Source organism: Phoca vitulina, unplaced genomic scaffold (genome assembly GCF_004348235.1).
Source record: "Phoca vitulina isolate PV1807 unplaced genomic scaffold, GSC_HSeal_1.0 scaffold43, whole genome shotgun sequence".
Classification (NCBI taxonomy): Eukaryota; Metazoa; Chordata; class Mammalia; order Carnivora; family Phocidae; genus Phoca; species Phoca vitulina.
Window position 1 is genome coordinate 13559831 of NW_022589746.1, and position 19559 is coordinate 13579389.

The 19559-nt window shown below is 38.7% G+C and overlaps 1 protein-coding gene across 2 annotated transcripts in view; it reads left to right on the forward strand.

The window, feature by feature from the left end:
* Positions 1-19559, forward strand: part of PRKG1 (protein kinase cGMP-dependent 1) — a 1214718-nt gene that overhangs the window by 995600 nt on the left and 199559 nt on the right. For both annotated transcript variants that reach the window (XM_032430422.1, XM_032430421.1), the window contains exon 7: positions 6079-6173. In XM_032430422.1, the coding sequence (XP_032286313.1) occupies positions 6079-6173 (95 nt within the window). The remainder of the gene's footprint in view (positions 1-6078; positions 6174-19559) is intronic.

Here is a 19559-nt window from a genome sequence, read left to right on the forward strand (position 1 = left end):
TACCCTCTATGCCTATACTCTGAAGAGTTTTGATCAAGAAAGGATGCTGTACTTTGTCAAATGCTTTTTCTGCATCTATTGAGAGGAGCGTATGATTCTTGTTCTTTCTTTTGTTAATGTATTGTATCACGTTGATTGATTTGCGGATGTTGAACCAACCTTGCAGCCCAGGGATAAATCCCACTTGGTCGTGGTGAATAATCCTTTTAATGTACTGTTGGATCCCATTGGCTAGTATTTTGGTGAGAATTTTTGCATCCATGTTCATCAAGGATATTGGTCTGTAATTCTCCTTTTTGATGGGGTCTTTGTCTGGTTTTGGGATCAAGGTAATGGTGGCCTCATAAAATGAATTTGGAAGTTTTCCTTCCATTTCTATTTTTTGGAACAGTTTCAGAAGAATAGGTATTAATTCTCCTTTAAATGTTTGGTAGAATTCTCCTGGGAAGCCATCTGGCCCTGGACTTTTATGTTTTGGGAGATTTTTGATGACTGCTTCAATTTCCTTAGTGGTTAAGTGTCTGTTCAGGTTTTCTATTTCTTCCTGGTTCAGTTTTGGTAGTTGATACATCTCTAGGAATGCATCCATTTCTTCCAGGTTATCTAATTTGCTGGCATATAGTTGCTCATAATATGTTCTTACGATTGTTTGTATTTCTTTGGTGTTGGTTGTGATCTCTCCTCTTTCATTCATGATTTTGTTGATTTGGATCATTTCTCTTTTCTTTTTGATAAGTCTGGCCAGGGGTTTATCAATCTTGTTAATTCTTTCCAAGAACCAGCTCCTAGTTTCGTTGATCTGTTCTACTGTTCTTTTGGTTTCTATTTCATTGATTTCTGCTCTGATCTTTATTATTTCTCTTCTCCTGCTGGGTTTAGGCTTTATTTGCTGTTCTTTCTCCAGCTTCTTTAGTGGTAGGGTTAGGTTGTGTATTTGAGACCTTTCTTGTTTCTTGAGAAAGGCTTGTATTGCTATATACTTTCCTCTTAGGACTGCCTTTGCTGCATCCCAAAGATTTTGAACAGTTGTGTTTTCATTTTCATTGGTTTCCCTGAATTTTTTTAATTCTTCTTTAATTTCCTGGTTGACCCATTCATTCTTTAGTAGGATGCTCTTTAGCCTCCATGTATTTGAGTTCATTCCGACTTTCCTCTTGTGATTGAGTTCTAGTTTCAAAGCATTGTGGTCTGAAAATAGGCAGGGAATGATCCCAATCTTTTGGTACCGGTTGAGACCTGATTTATGACCTAGGATGTGATTGATTCTGGAGAATGTTCCACGGGCACTAGAGAAGAATGTGTATTCTGTTTTTTTGGGATGGAATGTTCTGAATATGTCTGTGAAGTCCATTTGGTCCAGTGTGTCATTTAAAGTCTTTATTTCCTTGTTGATCTTTTGCTTAGATGATCTGTCCACATCAGTGAGGGGGGTGTTAAAGTCCCCCACTATTATTGTATTGTTGTTGATGTGTTTCTTTGCTTTTGTTATTAATTACCTTATATAATTGGCTGCTCCCATGTTAGGGGCACAGATATTTACAATTGTTAGATCTTCTTGTTGGATAGACCCTTTAAGTAGGATATAGTGTCCTTTCTCATCTCTTATTACAGTCTTTGGTTTAAAAGCTAATTTGTCTGATATAAGGATGGCCACCCCAGCTTTCTTTTGGTGTCCATTAGCATGGTAAATGGTTTTCCACCCCCTCACTTTCAATCTGGGGGTGTCTTTGGGTCTAAAATGAGTCTCTTGCAGACAGCCTATTGATGGGTCTTGTTTTTTAATCCAATCTGATAGCCTGTGTCTTTTGATTGGGGCATTTAGCCCATTTACATTCAGGATAACTACTGAAAGATAGGAATTTAGTGCCACTGTATTGCCTGTAAGGTGACTGTTACTGTATATTGTCTGTGTTCCTTTCTGGTCTATGTTGCTTTTAGGCTCTCTCTTTGCTTAGAGGACCCCTTTCAAGATTTCTTGTAGGGCTGGTTTCATGTTTGCAAATTCCTTTAGTTTTTGTTTGTCCTGGAAGCTTTTTATCTCTCCTTCTATTTTCAATGACAGCCTAGCTGGATATAGTATTCTTGGTTGCATATTTTTCTCATTTAGTGCTCTGAATATATCCTGCCAGTCCTTTCTGGCCTGCCAGGTCTCTGTGGATAGGTGTGTTGCCAATCTAATGTTTCTACCATTGTAGGTTACAGATCTCTTCTCCCGAGCTGCTTTCAGGATTTTCTCTTTGTCTCTGTGACTCATAAGTTTTACTATTAGATGTCAGGGTGTTGACCTATTTTTATTGATTTTGAGAGGGGTTCTCTGTGCCTCCTGGATTTTGATGCCTGTTTCCTTCCCCAAATTAGGGAAGTTCTCTGCTATAATTTGCTCCAGTATACCTTCTGCCCCTCTCTCTCTCTCTTCTTCTTCTGGGTTCCCAATTATTCTAATGTTGTTTCATCTTATGGCATCATTTATCTCTCGAATTTTGCCCTCGTGACCCAGTAGTTGTTTATCGCTCTTTTTCTCAGCTTCTTTATTTTCCATCATTTTGTGTTCTATATCACTGATTCTCTCTTCTTCCTCATTTATCCTAGTAGTTAGCGCCCCCATTTTTGATTGCACCTCATTAATAGCCTTTTTGATTTCGACTTGGTTAGATTTTAGTTCTTTTATTTCTCCAGAAAGCATTTCTCTAATAACTTCCATCCTTTTTTCAAGCCCAGCTAGTATCTTTAAAGTGATGATTCTGAAGTCTAGATCCGACATCGTACTAATGTCCGTATTGAGTAGGTCCCTGGCAGTCGGTACTACCTCTTGTTCTTTTTGTTGAGGTGATTTTTTCCATCTTGTCATTTTGTCCAGAGGAGAATAGATTAATGAGAGAACAAAATGCTAACAGGGTAACAGCGTCCCCAGAAAATATACTCTAAACAAATCAGAAAAGACCTGAAGCCAGGGGAAAAGAAAGGAAAGAAATAAAAAAGAAAAAGGTAAACAAAAACAGAACAAAAGAAAACAAAAAAAAAAGAATATGATCAAATATGATCAGGCTGGTGCATAGATCTGTGCCACACACTAGATTTTGGGTGTATTTTGGTACGTTAGAATAAAGTGCGTCCCAAAATTTTAAAGAAAGAAAAACTAATATATGTACAAAAATAAGGGTTGATATGATGAAGGGATGGAATATGACTGTAAAGATGAAAATTATAAAAAATTTTATAAAAGGAATTGATATGTTGTTTGAAAAAAGAAAGAAGAGGATTTAGAAGAAAAAGGGAGAGAATGTGATCGGGCAGGAGAGTAGAACAAAACCATACACTAGAGATTTAGGGTGTATTTTGATCTGTTAGAAGAAACTATCTCAAAATTTTAAAGAGAGAACAACTTATAAATTTATGCCAAAAATAAGGGTAACTACTATGAAGGGATAGAATATGACTTTAAAAATGAAAAAGAAAAATGTTTTTTAAAAAAGGGATTGATGTTGGTTGAGAAAAGGAAAAAGAAAAATCAAAAAAAAAAAAGTTAAAAAAAAATTAACTTTGAAAGACTAAAGAATCGTGGTAAAAAAGCAATGGATTCTATGTGCAGTGTTCCCCTAGTGCTGGAGTTCTGCCATTCTCATTGATCGGTAAACTTGGTCTTGGCTGGCTGTTCTCACTGATCTTCTGGGGGAGGGGCCTGTTGCTGTGGTTCCCAAATGCCTTTGCCGGAGGCGGAATTGCCCTGCCCTTGCCCGGCCCGGGCTAAGTAATCTCCTCGGGTTTGCTCTCTGGAGCTTTTGTTCCCTGCAAGCTTTCCATACAGCTTTGGAGGCCAAGAGTGAAAATGGTGGCCTCCCAATGTCCGCCCCGGAGGAGCCGAGAACTCAGGGCCCCGATCCTCAGTGCATCCCCAGAGAAAAGCAGTCAGTCACTCCCGTCTCCCTGGTCTCCATCTGCTCTCTGTGCTCACCCGGCCTGTGACCGAGCATTTCTATCTCTGGCACCTGACTCAGTGTGGAGTCTCCAAACCCAGCACATCCCTGTGGTGCACTCCTGTGCCACTCCTCCCAGGGGAGGAAGGGGAGTCTCCCCGGATCTGCCACTTGTTGGGTCCCTGCTGGAGGAGCAGGGGTCCGACTGTGCCACGGATCACGGTTTATGGCAACCCCGAGCTGAGAGCCCGTGCCTCGGCTCCCTCTTTGTAGCCGGCTTCCCTGCTCCTATCCCTGGGAGCTCTGCCGCACTCAGGCACCACCAGTCTTTCTGTGACCCGAGGGTCCTGAGACCACACTGTCCCCCCGAGTGTTCCACCCCCTGCTTAGCCACTGGAGCGATGTCCCTCAGCAGAGCAGACTTGTACAAGTTCTGATTTTGTGCTCCACGGCTCTATCACTTGCCAGAAGTGGCCGACGGAGTTCCTTCCCCCACCATCTATCCTCCCGAATATCACCTCGGATTCACTTCTCCACACGTGCTACCTTCCAGAAAGTGGTCGCTTTTCTGTTCAGAGAGTTGTTGCTATTCTTTTCTTCGATCTCCTGTTGAGTTCGTAGGTGTTAAGAATGGTTTGATCCCTATCCAGCTGAATTCCTGAGACCAGACGAAATCCAGGTCTCCTACTCATCCCATAGTAGCCTTTATTTTAAATAAGACCCTTACCCTGAAGTTTGAGAATCAGTGGGCTAGTGTATTTCTGCCCACATCTATAAAAGCCTCATCAGCATGCAAATGAGCATCTCTATGATATAGCTTGGTATAAGAGGGTTAAAAACTGCATCCCCATGGTTTGAAACACAGTGTGGAAAAGTAATCAAATGGATCAGTGGAGAGTAATAATTGGATTCCCTCCACCTTGCACATGCATTCTTAATGCTTATAAAAATTCTGGTCTTTGTCATCCATTCTCTAAACTCAGAAACCTGAAGCATAGTATTTTTAAATTTGCTAAAGTGTCTAGCATTGTCTTAGGAAATTAGTTTTTTCTGCTTCATTACATTTTCCAGGTAGGTGAGTTTTAACTATTTAACCATTCTAGAAGAAACGTAGCCAGTATTATGAATATTAGTAGAACTTGAAGGGGAAGTGAATTAACACAAAGGTACAACTTAGTGCATTTATGTCTTCATTCATGCAACAAAACATTATTACTTTCCTTCCGTGGACTGTCACCCAAGTCAAAATTCCTTATGGGCCCAGATACCTTGTTTGGGTAATAAAGCTTTTCTGTTCCAACAACTTACAGCTCTTTTAGGTGCTTATTATAAATTGTAGAGAGTGTCAAAGATAAACCCACATCTTTGAGGAGCACACTTTTACGGTAAAGAAGGAAAAAGATATACATGCAATTCAGATCTTTAAAAAATGAAATCCTTCTGAATGAAGCATGTGGACCTTAAGGACTGTCGTGGGTTAGACCTGTAAGAAGTCTTCATGAACATGTAAATGGCCTTTGAATGGAGGCTGGATTCTTAGGAAAAAGAGACAGGCGTTATCTTAGAGGAATGGGGACATGCATGTGAGGTACATAGAAAGATGCTTACTGCAGAAAAGAATGGAAACAATTTAAACATCTGTCTATAAGGAGTTGGATGGATAAACATATAGAATGGAAGAAGGCACGGAAGCATTCAAGTAGATGAACTAGATTTATATGTAAGAACATGGATAAGTAATAAAACGATGTTAAGAGAAAAAGTGTAAGTTACAGAACAATACATACTGTATTGGTTATTCATGTGTTGTAAAAATTCAAACATATAAACACATTAAAAAAGATTGGAGGAATGCTCACTTAATTCATTATAGTGCTTGCCTCATAGGAGGTCGGAATGAGGATTAAGTGAAATTCAAATTTCTGAGTAATTTATGACTACTTAAAAACAGCTTGAAACAGCATAACAATATCGGAGGACATTTCTTGTGGTTTGCATGGAAATTTGTGATATTCTTCTTTGATCCTTTCAGTGATAATGTCCTCATGGTCTTCATGAAAATAAGTTTGAAAGAAGAAACAAAAAATGAAATTAACATTACCAGTTAGTGTTGATCTGATCAGTCAGTGTGTGCAGTGGATATAGACTTTGTTTCTCTTTGTAGGTAAATGTCACTCGGGAAGACTCACCCAGTGAAGACCCGGTCTTTCTTCGAACTTTAGGGAAAGGAGACTGGTTTGGAGAGAAAGCCTTGCAGGGGTGAGTAGATGACATGTTACACAGTTTTTGTTTGAGTGCTGCATAAATTCCCGTCTCACATACTGAGCTCTGAGCAAAACAGGCTCTTTATTTACTGTTGATCCTACTATCGGACACAGACCCTTGATGACCATTTTTATTTATTTCCAGGGAGATTTGTCATGCATTTATATAGGCTTTAAGATTAATTGATGAACTTGTGTAGTATCATTTTTATATTAATGGGGAAATTTCTTGGCTCTGTGCTCCTTTTCTACACTCTCTATAAAGACTCTAAAAGAGAGGGGAAAGTCTCTGCTAAGCTTATTTTGTGCCACAGTTTTGCTCCTAATCTTAGGAAGACGATTGGTTGAGAATTTGGAAATCCCTGAGCTGACTATACCCACCAAAGGCGATGGATGGGCTTCATGTCTGGGTGGTGGTTGTCACTGTGGGTGGTAGAGATGGAGATCATGCACGTGCGGACCCCCATGGATGGGCTCCAAAGGCTGGACCCAGAGACACGTGCTCTAAAAGGTCCCTGAATTCTACTTGTAAAGTAAGTCCTCGAGAAGCAAGCACTTGGGATTTCTTCCCACATACTATGGAAGAGGCACCCAGTTGACTTTGAACTGCACATATTGCAGAACACATGACAAATATGACAGCTCTATTTGGGTATTTGCCTCTTGTTTTCCAGTAAGCAACACATCTCAGTTATCACTGTATAGATTGATGAGACTCTTCAAAACTCACTGCTGTGTGTGTATATACATCTACTTGAATCAGAAATAACCAATATACATTTATATGTGTGTCAAAATCCAGGTGCCGGAGGGTCTGCTAGAGAGGAATAGCAATAGGATATAATTTATGCCTAAAATATTTGGAAGTCAGTTTTGTTTCCATTATGCTTTCATTTAAAAATTACGTTATAAGCATTTTGTTTGAAATTACTATGAAGAAATCATTTAGGGAGTTTTAATTTTTAAGCCACAATCAGATAGCAGGTTTCTTTTTTTTCTTTCTTACCCTTTCACAGCTACAGAAATGAAACAGAGATCCTGATAAGTCATCTTACGTACACTACATTACCTTATGAACATTCAGAGCTAAAAGCATTTCACTTTCTTCTTTTCTTCTGCTTAGTTCATTTGATCCTTATCTGATGAGCATGTACTTGGCATTAGATTTTTTTCTATGGCAATGTTGGAAGAAATACCATGTTCACTGTACATTCACAAAAGAATAAAAATAAACATTATCTTTTTAGTATAAAGCACACAGACCTATCATTTGTACTTGAATATTTCTTTCCCTTGATTATACATAGAGGATTCTAGAGAATGATGCCTCCTGATTCCATTGGTCCAAGATTAACTGCCTGTGTGAAAAATGTCATTTCCAACAAAGCCAAAGAAACAGAAATATTTTCAGTCATTTCTGATTGAGATCACAAGTGGAACGCCAGAAAATAAAACATGATTGAAAATGGACAGATTTTCTTTTGTAGCTTATTGCCACTGAATTTGGGTGCCTATTAAAGAAAGCTTTTATGGTGAAAACCCCTTTCTAGAATGTGTCTAGAAGTTCTTAAGAAGTGACCGTGAGTATATAGTTCATGGAAAAGTTACCAGCTTTTCTCTGGTATCAGAATATAATGGTGTTCCATCTAGACTGAATTCATTCTGGCATATGGCTATTCCCATGAATTGTCTGGTGCCCCAACTCTCTCTTGTACGTGTTCGGTCCTCTGCTCTGAGTGGCTCCTCACTCCACCCCCCCTGCCCCCGCCTTCCCACTCCCCCGTGTTCCCTGGGGCCCCATCCTTCCCCCAGCAATGTCTTTCTTTCTTGTGCCCTCTGCCCTTATATTCTCGCTGCTCCACCTGGCTTTACCAGCCTACTCTAAGTGCCCTCTGAAATGTCACCGGGGATTTGCAACTTGCACCAGAGACTGCCCTTCCTTTTCTGTCTTCTTCTTCTCAGCCAGTTTTACCCTGCTGACCACCCCTTCCTTCCTTTCTTCCTTCCTTCCTTCCTTCCTTCATTCTTTATTTGAGAGGGAGAGAGAGCACACAAGCAGGGGGTAGGGGCAGAGGGAGAAGCAGACTCCCTACTGAGCAGGGAGCCCCACTCGGGGCTCAATCCCAGCACTCTGGGATCATGACCAGAGCCGAAGGCAGGCGCTTAACTGACTGAGCCACCCAGGCACCCCCACCCTCTCTTTCTTCAAATTCCCCTTCCTTTGGGTCCCTTGCAACTGTTAGCACTTCTTAGAATTTCTCATTCAATTTCCTAAAATTCATCACTGTTTTGTCCTCAAATCTCTCTATTACATACATTTTGATAGACATCGAGATCCATGGTTGCCTGTCACCTTGATGAGAAGTCCAAATACTTATATTCTTATAGGAGCTCAGTATCTGGCACTTTTCAGATACTCAGCATGTAATAGTTGAATGAATGAATGAATGAGTGAATGAATGAATGAATGAACGAACAAACAAACAAATGAACCTCTCTAATGTAGCCCAATCAAGCATTCCCTTCTTGCTTGGATCTTGTCTCTCTGCTTGGATCTGTTTGGCAGTAGGTAAGGGGTTATGAACTTGCTTGTCTACAGGGGGCAGGCTGGTAATGTAAATAAATAAGGTAAGGTGGCAAACTAGAAACCCTTCTGTGAAGAGGACAGCAATTCCTGAGCTCCAGCACTTTGCTAGGCACTTTGTTTTTTTTTTTTTAATTTTTTATTGTTATGTTAATCCCCATACATTACATCATTAGTTTTAGATATAGTGTTCCATGATTCATTGTTTGTGCATAACACCCAGTGCTCCATGCAGAACGTGCCCTCCTCAATACCCATCACCAGGCTAACCCATCCTCCCAACCCCCTCAACACTTTGTTTTTTTTTAGCAGAAAAAAACTTAGGTTTTGAAAAACAAATATGAAATGTGATTTTTAACTTGATTTTTGAAAAAAGCTCTGCAAGCAAAAAAAAAAAAAAAAAAACAACCCAACAAACATTTCTGCAAATGATTTGAGCTGTGAGCTGCCATTTTGTGATTTCTATCAGATATGTCTTCTTAAAACCCTGTATCTAGAATCAAATGAAGGAAGCTTATTAGGTTAACCCTTCTTGGTTATTTCCTTGTTTTGATTTTTTTTTAAATGTTCTGATGTCCTATATATGTGACCTGTTTTTCACTCGGAGTATCTATGTTGTGTTTTTTTTTTTTTATCTTTGAGTTTCAATGTTTGACACAAGAAATTCTAACTTTTCACATATCAGATTGATTTGCTTCGCTTATTTCCCTCTAAAAACCTTAAAAACAATAGATGTTCCCCCAGCAATGTCTTTCTTTCTTGTGCCCTAGATGTTACTTTGAGATAGAAAGTCCTCTGGGCACTGTGTGTATTCTTTTGGGTAATATCTTTGCTTCTTTGCAAATCATGTAATTTTTATCCTTGGAAGACAGATTACATAGAGTTCTCTGTGCGTACATAACACAGCATTTCAGACTGTTGTTGTCTCACACCTAAAATTTACATGTACTGGGAATTGTTGCTTTATTTTCCTGAGGATGTTCATCATACCACTAAAATATTGATAAATTGGTTAATTTTGACATGAATCCTTGACCATACTTTTTAAATTTCAGAGTGCTTAATACGAGTATTGGTGAAGAACACAGTAGATGGTTGAATGACAGAGCTGGAATGTGAGCTCAATACTCTGACTTCAGAACTCTACTCTAGAATTCTGCCTCTAGAAGGAACAAGCTCCATTTCCTTGTTCTATGCAGACAGTGGAGTCCTAGATCTAGCCATCTTGTAATCTATATTATTACCATCCATTAACTAGTAGCATCTCTTTAGCAGAGAAATTGAGGTCACGGATTGCTTTCACTTTGGTTGATGTGAAGCAGATTATTCAGTATTCCTTGGCTCAAGCACTACTTTTTTCTGCTCCCCGTGGTGATGGTTTTTCCACACCAAAGAGGGGGCAAAATGTTGTACTGTTTACAGAAGGACTCTTTCCTTATGTACAGGAAAATTAAAGTTGTCTTTAAGAGAAATTATTGCAGGGATAGTCCAGTAATTCATGAGTCAGTCTATCACACGCTTACTATGGCTTCAAACTCTCTCCACCTGACTTGAAACCACGCAGAATCCACATGGGCATCAGATGGTGTCAAGTTCTAAGCCACACCCATGCTGTGCATCTAGAGTAAGAGGGAAAAACCTAAGAGTAAGCACAACCTGACCGAGATGGGGCTGAGCTCCCACTTGGCCCTGTTCCCTTCCCCTGACATTTGAGTCTCCAGCACAGCCTGTGGTGAAGAGCTCCAGCCCAGAAGTCAGACTGCCTGCGTTGGGAACCACTTAGTCATCTACAAATTATGAGACCCTGAAAGGTTCTCCTTTAATCAGAAACGGTGGTGATGATTGTACCTAACTTTCTTTTTTTGTTTGTTTGTTTAGTTTTTGAGAGGAATAATCAAGGGGATTGTTATAAAGCATTTGAGTGTCTAGAATTTAAATTATGCTCAAAAAAAGTTAGCTGGTATCATCAGCACCACCGCCATCTTGTTTTCACTCTCATCATCAGTAGCATTGGCAACGTCACCATCATCATTCCCAAGAATGTTCTGCTGTTTCTTGACCAGACTTTGGGACACTTGATATAATTGACATAGCTTTAGATGTGGAGTCAACCACCCACTGATGATATCACTTGGAGCAAGCCAGTACCTCTCTAGGTCTCTGGTTCTGAATTTGGAAACCAAGACAGTTGAACTAGATGATCTCTAACTTTCCTTAGGTCACAGCCTCTGCTTCTCTTGGGATTTGGCCTCTTTACAGCTGGAACAGAGCCCTGGATGCCAAATGCAGCCCTGCGCCACCCTGTTAAATGGTGGCCTTTAATAGAAGGCCCTTCCTTCCAGGAATTATCCTAGCTCTTCTTGCCTATTTTCCAACACCTATGCCACTTGCCAGGCTCTGTCCTTGTTGATGGGAAAAAAAAAAATAAGCCAAGGCTATATTTCCTCAAGGACCGTGATCTTGGGAAGGTGAATTAACATTTCTGAACCTGCTTTTCTCCCCCCTCCCTTTTTTAAATTAATAAAATGATAGTACATAAAAGGATATAATACTGGATATAGCATTTTAATACTTTGTCATATTTGAATCTGATAATTCATGTATTTTTTTGAGAATAAAACATTACAGATACAATTCAAGCCTCTTTGGTCTCCTCTCCATTCTTTCCCTCCTTCCCACCATCACCTCCTGAGGTTGGCCGTGTGCACCCTCCCTGCTCATGTGTCTATAATCTATTATGTATATATTGTATTCCTAAATGCCCATAAGCTAGTTTTGTCTAAAATTTTGTACATCTGAAATCTCCATTTCACATTGGGTCAATACGTCCTTTCTCTTTCTTTTCCTTCTGTCATGTGAATTGCATTTGTACCATCTCTTAGAAGTTTTACCTTTTTCTATTATTTTAATGATTAATCTTTAGGATTGTAATATGTATGGCCAACATGTAATGTTAACCAGTGGCTCTGTTCTTCTCTTGAATAACAAAAGGATCTTCGTGTGTTTCAATCACTCCTACCAACTTCCCTCTAGTTTTCTAGTCTCTGATTCCACCTGGTTGGTAAATCCCCTGGTATTATTACTATAATGACTGCATTTTTTCAGACACTACTGATGTAGGTTTTCAACTTGTTTATTGCTTTGCCCATGATTTCTTCTTATACACAGCTCATTCCTTTTGGGTTTATTCTTCAGCAGTTGTTCATAGATGATCTGTTTATACATTCTGCTTTTGCCTATATGTGCATTGAGCTGTGTATGGAGATCTAGGTTGAAATTTAATTTTCCTCAAAATTTTAAATACGATTCTATTGTCTTCTGGCATTCATAGTCTGCAGTGAGTCAAATCATTCTTCCTTTAGAGGTCCTATGTCTTTTTCTTTGGCACCTGTCCCTTTGTCTTTGATGCTCTGCATCTTTCCTATAATCTGTCTAGGCGCAGATATATTTTATTTTCCCTTCATATCCTGCTGTATTTTCTTTCCTTCTGAGAATATAGTTTTCCTCAATTCTAGAAAATTCTAAGCATTACCCCCACATATTTCTTTTCACCTCACTTTCTCTTAATCTCTCATTTGGTGGCTCCTGATATTCTAGGTTTCAGCTCCTCATCCCACCAGCCTTCCTTCTTTTCTCATGTCTATGTGTTCTTGCTCTGTATCATCCTGTGCTACATTTGCGATGGAATCTTGGCAGTTCTCTCCTTTCACCTGCATCCGGTCTTAAATTCAACCCATCATCTGAGTTGTTGCCCATGATTCTTTTCTAAATGCAACTCTTAGCATTTCTACTTGGCACGCCACAGTGGTTAGTGAACTCTGAAATGAGACCTCCTGGGTTCGAATCCCAGCCCCACCGTTTACAAGGTGTTACCCTGTTTCCTTCACCTCTCTGTGCTTCAGATTCATGGTTTGTGAATGGGAATAACTGTACCTGGCTACATACAGTTGGTGATTAATAAGCCAAGTGATGTGTGTAGTATGTATGTTTATTATAATGAAAACTAGCAAATACTAACAGATCAATACAAAATGTTAGCTGTTACTGTTTTCATGTCTATTTTATATTATTTCCTTTCTTTGCTTTATCTCTATTATTTTTAAAATGACAAATTATTTGAAGTTTTCTGTTACTTTAATTCTAACATATGTTGTATCTGTGAACTCTCCCTCCTTATGGTGTGGTTTATTATAGCTTGTGGAGGTTTTTTGTTTGTTGGTTTGTTTTCAGTGCAGTTGGTGGACGGACAGACTCCTTCCGGCCAGGAAGATCTCTTTGTAGCTATTTCACATGTTTCGTATTTGCCTTTGCGAGGATGGGTTTCACCTTGATTACCCTGTACCATGAAGTTCAGAGAGAAAGAGTTCAGATCTCTAAGTTGTAAGGCTTGGGTTCCTGTTTCTCTTGGGGAGAACCTCCTGAACACTTACCTGGACCAACAGAGAGAGAGAGAGAGCTTTTTTTCTTTACTTTTCTCGCTCCTTCCTCCCTTATTTATTTATTTATTTATTTTAGATTTTATTTATTTATTTGACAGAGAGAGAGATAGCGAGAGCAGGAACACAAGCAGGGGGAGTGGGAGAGGGAGAAGCAGGCTTCCCGCTGAGCAGGGAGCCCGATGTGGGGCTCGATCCCAGGACTCTGGGATCATGACCTGAGCCAAAGGCAGACGCTTAATCTCCCTTATTTAATTTTAATTCCAGTATAGTTAACATAATTATGTTAGTTTCAGGTGTACAATATGGTGATTCAGCATTACTCAGTGCTCATCATGATAACTGTGCTCTTAATCCCCCTCACCTGTTTCACTCATACCCCCCACCCCCACACCCCCTGTCACCTCTGCTCTAGTAATCATTTGGTTTGTTCTCTATAGTTAAGAGTCTGTTTCTTGGTTTGCCTCTTTTTTTCCTTGTTCATTTGTTTTGTTTCTTAAATTCCACAAATGAGTAAAATTAGATGGTATTTCTCTTTCTCCTACTGATGTATTTTGCTTGCATTATACCCTCTAGATCCATCGATGTTGTTGCAAAAGGCAAGATTTCATTCTTTTTTATGGCTGAATAATATTCCATTATAATAAACACATACACACACACACACACACACACACACACACCACATCTTTATCCATTCATCTATCATTAGAGACTGGGGTTGCTGCCGTATTTCACTATTTTAAGCAATGCTGCAGTAAACATATGGGCACATAATATCTTTTTGAGTTAGTGTTTTCAATTTATTTGGGTAAATACCCGGTAGTGGAATTACTGGATCATGTGGTATTTCTGTTATTAATTTTTTGAAGCACCTCTGTACTGTTTTCCACAATAGCTGTACCAGTTTGCATTCCCAACAAAGGTTCCTTTTTCTCCGTATCCTCACCAACCCTTATTGTTTCTTGTGTTGTTGATTTTAGCCATTCTGACAGGTGTGAGGTGATAACTCACTGTGGTTTTGATTCACATTTCCCTGCTGATGACTGATGTTGAGCATCTTTTCATGTGTCTTTTGGGCATCTGGATGTCTTCTTTGGAGAAATGTCTGTTGTCTTTGGCCCAATTTTAATTGGATTATTTGTTTTTTGTTGAGTTGTATAAGTTCCTTATATGTTTCAGATACTAACCCTTTGTCAGATATGTCATTTGAAAATACCTTCTCCCACTTAGGAGTTTGTCTTTTAGTTTTATTGATTGTTTCCTTTGCTGTGCAGAAGCTTTTTATTTTGATGTAGTCCCCAGCTTTTGTTTTCCTTGCCCAAGGGGAGATAGGCAGAAAAATGTTGCTACAGCCGATGTCGGAGACATTACTGCCTGTGCTCTCTTCTAGGATTTTTGTGGTTTCAGGTCTCACATTTAGGTCTTTGATCCATTTCAAGTTTATTTTTGTGCATGGTGTAAGAAAGTGGTCCAGTTCATTGTTTTGGGTGTTTCTGTCCAGTTTTCCCAACATCATTTATTGAAGAGACAACTCTTTTTCCATTGCATATTCTTGCCTTCTTTGTCAAAGATTACTTGACCATATAATTGTAGGTTTATTTCTGGGCTCTCTGTTCTGTTCTTTTGATCTGTGTATCTATTTTGTGCCAGTACCGTATTGTTTTGATCACTACAGCTTTGTAGTGTAACTTGAAATCTGGGATTGTGTTACCTCTAGCTTTGTTTTTCTTTTCAACATTGCTTTGGCTATTCAGGGTCTTTTGTGGTTTCATACATATTTTAGGATTATGTTTTCTAGTTCTGTGGAAAATGCTGTTGGTATTTTGATAGGGATTGCATTAAATCTATAGATTGCTTTAGGAAGTATGGTCATTTTAACAATATTGGTTCTTCCAATCCATGAGCATAGAATACCTTTCCATTTGTTTGTGTCATCTTCAGTTTCTTTCATCAGTGTTTTATAGTTTCCAGAGTACAGGTCTTTCACCTCCTTGGTTGTTTATTCCTAGGTATTTTATTCTTTTTGGTACAATTGCAAATGGGACTGTTTTCTTAATTTCTCTTTCTGCTACTTCATTATTAGCCTATAGAAATGCAATGGATTTCTCTATATTGATTTTGTATCCTACAACCTTAGTAAATTCATTTATCAATTCTAGTAGTTTTTTGGAAGAGTCTTCAGAGTTTTCTATGTAGAATATTATGTTATCTATAAACAGTGAAAGCTTTACTTCTTCCTTACCAGTTTAGATGTCTTTTATTTCTTGTTTGATTGCTGTGGGTAGGACTTCTAGTACTATGTTGATTAAAAGTGGTGAGAGTGGTCATCCTGTCTTGGTCCTGATCTTAAGGGAAAAGCTCTCAGTTTTTCACCATTGAGTATGATGTTAGCTGTGGGATTTTCATATATGAACTTTATTATGTTGAGATATGTTCCCTCTGAACTGACTTTGTTGAGAGTTTTTATAGATACTGTACTTTGTCAAAAGACAATGGATACTGTACTTTGTCAAACACTTCATCTGCATCTATTGAAATGATCATATGGTTTTTATTCTTTCTCTTGTTGATGTGATGTATCATGTTGATTAATTTGCAAATATTGAACCAACCTTGCATTCCAGGAATAAATCCCACTTGATCATGGTGAATGATTTTTTTTAACATATTGTTGGATTCAATTTGCTAATACTTTGTTGAGAACTTTTGCATGTATGTTTCTCAGAGAGAGTGGCCTGTAGTTCTTTTTGTGGTGTCTTTATCTGGTTTTGGTATCAAGGTAATGCTGGCCTCATAGAATGAATTTGGAAGCTTTCCTTTCTCTTCTATTTTTTTTGGAATAGTGTGAAAGGAACAGGTATTAACTCTTCTTTAAATGTTTGGTAGAATTCACCTGTGAAGCCTTCTGGTCCTGGACTTCTTTTTGTTGGGAGTTTATTACTGATTCAGTTTCATTGCTAGTAATTGGTCTGTTCAAATTTTCTAGTTCTTCCTGATTCACTTTTGGTAGGTTACATATTTCTAGGAATTTATGCATTTTTCCAGGTTGTCCAATTTGTTGGCATATAATTTTTCATGATATTCTCTTATAATCCTTTGTATTTCTGTGGTGTCTATTGTTATTTCTCTTCTTTCAGTTCTGATTTTATTTATTTAAGTTTTCTCTGTCTCCCTTTCTCTCTCTCTCTTTTTTTTTTTTTTTTTTTTTATAAATCTGGCTAGACGTTTATCAGTTTTGTTGCTCATTTCAAAGAACCAGTTCTTGGTTTCAGTGATCTGCTCTATCATTTTTTGTTTTGTTTTTAGTTTCTATTTAATTTATTTATACTCCAATCATTATTATTTGCCTTCCTTCCACAGGCTTTAGGTTTTTGTTTGTTCTTTTTTCAGCTTCTTTAAGTGTAAGGTTACATTCTTTATTTGAGATCTTTCTTGCTTCTTGAGGTAGGCCTGTATTACTATAAATTTTCCTCTTAGAACAGCTTTTGCTGCCTCCCAAAGATTTTCGACTATTGTGTTTTCATTTTCATTTCTCTGCATATAATTTTTTTTGTTGATCCATTCATTGTTTAGTAGCATGTTATTTAGCCTTCATGTATTTATGTTCTTTCCAGGCATTTTCTTGTTTTATGCCATTGTGGTCAGAAAAGATGAGTGGTATGACTTTAATCTGTTTGAATTTAAGCCTTGATTCATATTCTAACATGGGATCTATTCTGGAGAAAGTTCCATGTGTGCTTGAATAGCATGTGTATTCCACTGTTTTAGGAGGGAATGTTCTGAATATATCTCTTAGATCCATATGTTCTAGTGTGTCATTCAAAGCCACTGTTTTCTTGTTGATTTTCTGTGTCAGTGATCTGTCCATTAATGTAAGTGGGGTATTAAAGTCTCCTACCATTATTGTATTACTATTGATTACTTCCTTTATGTTTGTTAGTAGCTACTTTATGTATTTGGGTGCTCCTCTGTTGGGTACATAAATATTTACAATTGTTATATTTTCTTATTGGATTGTTCCCTTTATGATTATGTAGTGTCCTTCTTTGTCTCTTTTTATAGTCTTTGTCTTAAAGTCTATTTTGTCCAATACAAGTATAGCTATCTTGGCTTTCTTTTCACTGCCGTTTGCATGATAAATGCTTTTCCATTCCTTCACTTTCAATCTGCATGTGTCTTAGGTCTGAAATGCCTCCAGAGAAAGTTATTTATAAAGCTTATGGCTCGTGTGTAAAAATACTCTTGAACTCTGGCCTTAGGAAGGGCTCAGTCCCATTCACCATCTTGATTGGACCATAGCCAGTCTCCTTCACCCATCCCCTTGGGCCCTCCTGTCCAGCTCCAGCTCATTTCTCTAAACTTAGGACCCTCCTATTTGTAGCACCTGAGACTTTTAGGGGTTTTATTTTGTTTCTTTTTGTGTTTTAGTGAGAATTATAATTAATTAGCTCTTAAGCGAAGATTATTCTTGTGAGAATTACATTGGATAATCTATATAAGATGTAACAGTATCTAGGAGGATTTTTCCCTGTTGTCCTGGATTCGTGGCTCAGGTCCAGAGTTAAAAAGCTAAAGGGCCGGCTTCTTTTGCAGAACTGACTGGAAAAGCCAGAATTCCTTTAAGGTATCACTACTCCATCCACAAGATGGCCTGTTTGGGAGAGCCATGTTTATCAAAAGAAGTTGTTCCCTCTGTTTTATGGTCTTAACTTCCTTTCTTGTTGAGGATTTACAGGCAAATAGGCGATTAAAATAGAGTATGCTAAGTGATACTATGGCTGAAGCCCAAAGTCTCATAGCAACATTATCATATCTATATCTCCATCCTAAAACTTTTTTCTGAGTTCCAGACCCAGTTTCCTATAGGGCATGCCCACTTACATATCACTCAGGTACCTCAAATGGTGCTTGAACAAAATGAAATTCACTCTCTCTCTCCTCCCAGGCAAATCTATTCCAAGTGCTCCTTATTGTAGTAAGTGCTTTTCACACCAGAAATTTGGACATTATCTCTGACTCCTTCCTCCCCGGGCATCCCCATACCACTAAGAACTAATTCTGTTGACTGTACCTTCTAAGTAGCGATCAACATTACCAATGTCTTGTTGTTTTCACTGCCACTGTTCTGATTAGTGCCGCCATGATGTGGTGTCACCCGGACTATTTTTCTTCCTCCCAATTGGTCACCCTGTGTCCAGTCTTGTTCATTTTGCATCTCCTTCACCCAATATTGTTATGATAATTTCTCAATATTAGTTTCTACAGTGGCTGTAATAAATGACTACATATTAAGTGTCTTAAAACAATAGAACTTTATTCTGTAATAATTCTGGAGGCTCAAAGGCCAAAATAAAGATGGCCATGTTTTCTCTGAATGTCCTAGGGAAGAATCTGTTCCATGCCTCTTTCCTGGCTTCTGGTGGTTGCCAGTAGTCTTCAACAACTTTGGTTTATAGCTTCATCATTTCAATTTTTGGTTCTGTCTGCACATGCTGTGTCTCCTCTTTGTGTATCTTTGTTTCAAAATCTTTTTCTTTTTATAAAGACATGAGTCATTGAATTTAGGGCCTACCCTAATACAGTATGGCAGCATCTTGATTATATCTACAAAGACCTTATTTCAAAATAAGGCCATATTCATAGGTTTTGGGGCTTAGAACTTTAACACAGCTTTTGGGGGAAGAGAGTTCAACCCACAACAGTCTCTAAAACAAAAGGGGTCATGTCCCTTTCCTTCTGGAGGGCTCCTGGTGGTGCCCCCTGCTGAGAAGTCTCTTATATATTACCCTGCAGTCTCATCCCTCACATGCCTCCTTCATGATCTGTGCTCTTGTCATACTGAGATCTCCAATGGCACCATCATCCCTATGATGTACTTTGGTTTTAGGCATTTGCCGTTGAATGATCTTTGATGATTACAGTCCTTCCTGGCATGGATGAATAACTGAAATTACAACAAGCCCCACCTGGGGTGTTAGAACCTGGCAGCCCAGCACAGCACATAACCCAAGTGTGCAGGCATATAAAAGCTGTCGGTTCCTCTGACGTCCCTGATTACTCACAATAGGGACACATTTTCTTATATCTTGACATAAACATGCCTGGGATACAATAATTCACTGGGTTTTGATGTCAAGGAACCCAACGGGATTTAAGGGAATCACATCTTGGTTTGGAAGAAATTATACTGCATACAGAATATAATTATACATACACACACACACACCCCCACACACATACATATGCACAACCCTCTCCAACACACACATCCTAAATTGTAGATATCAGTATGGGAATACCTCTGGCCTAGCCTCTACAGACAATAATGAAGATAATTTAATCAATAGAATGTAAACAC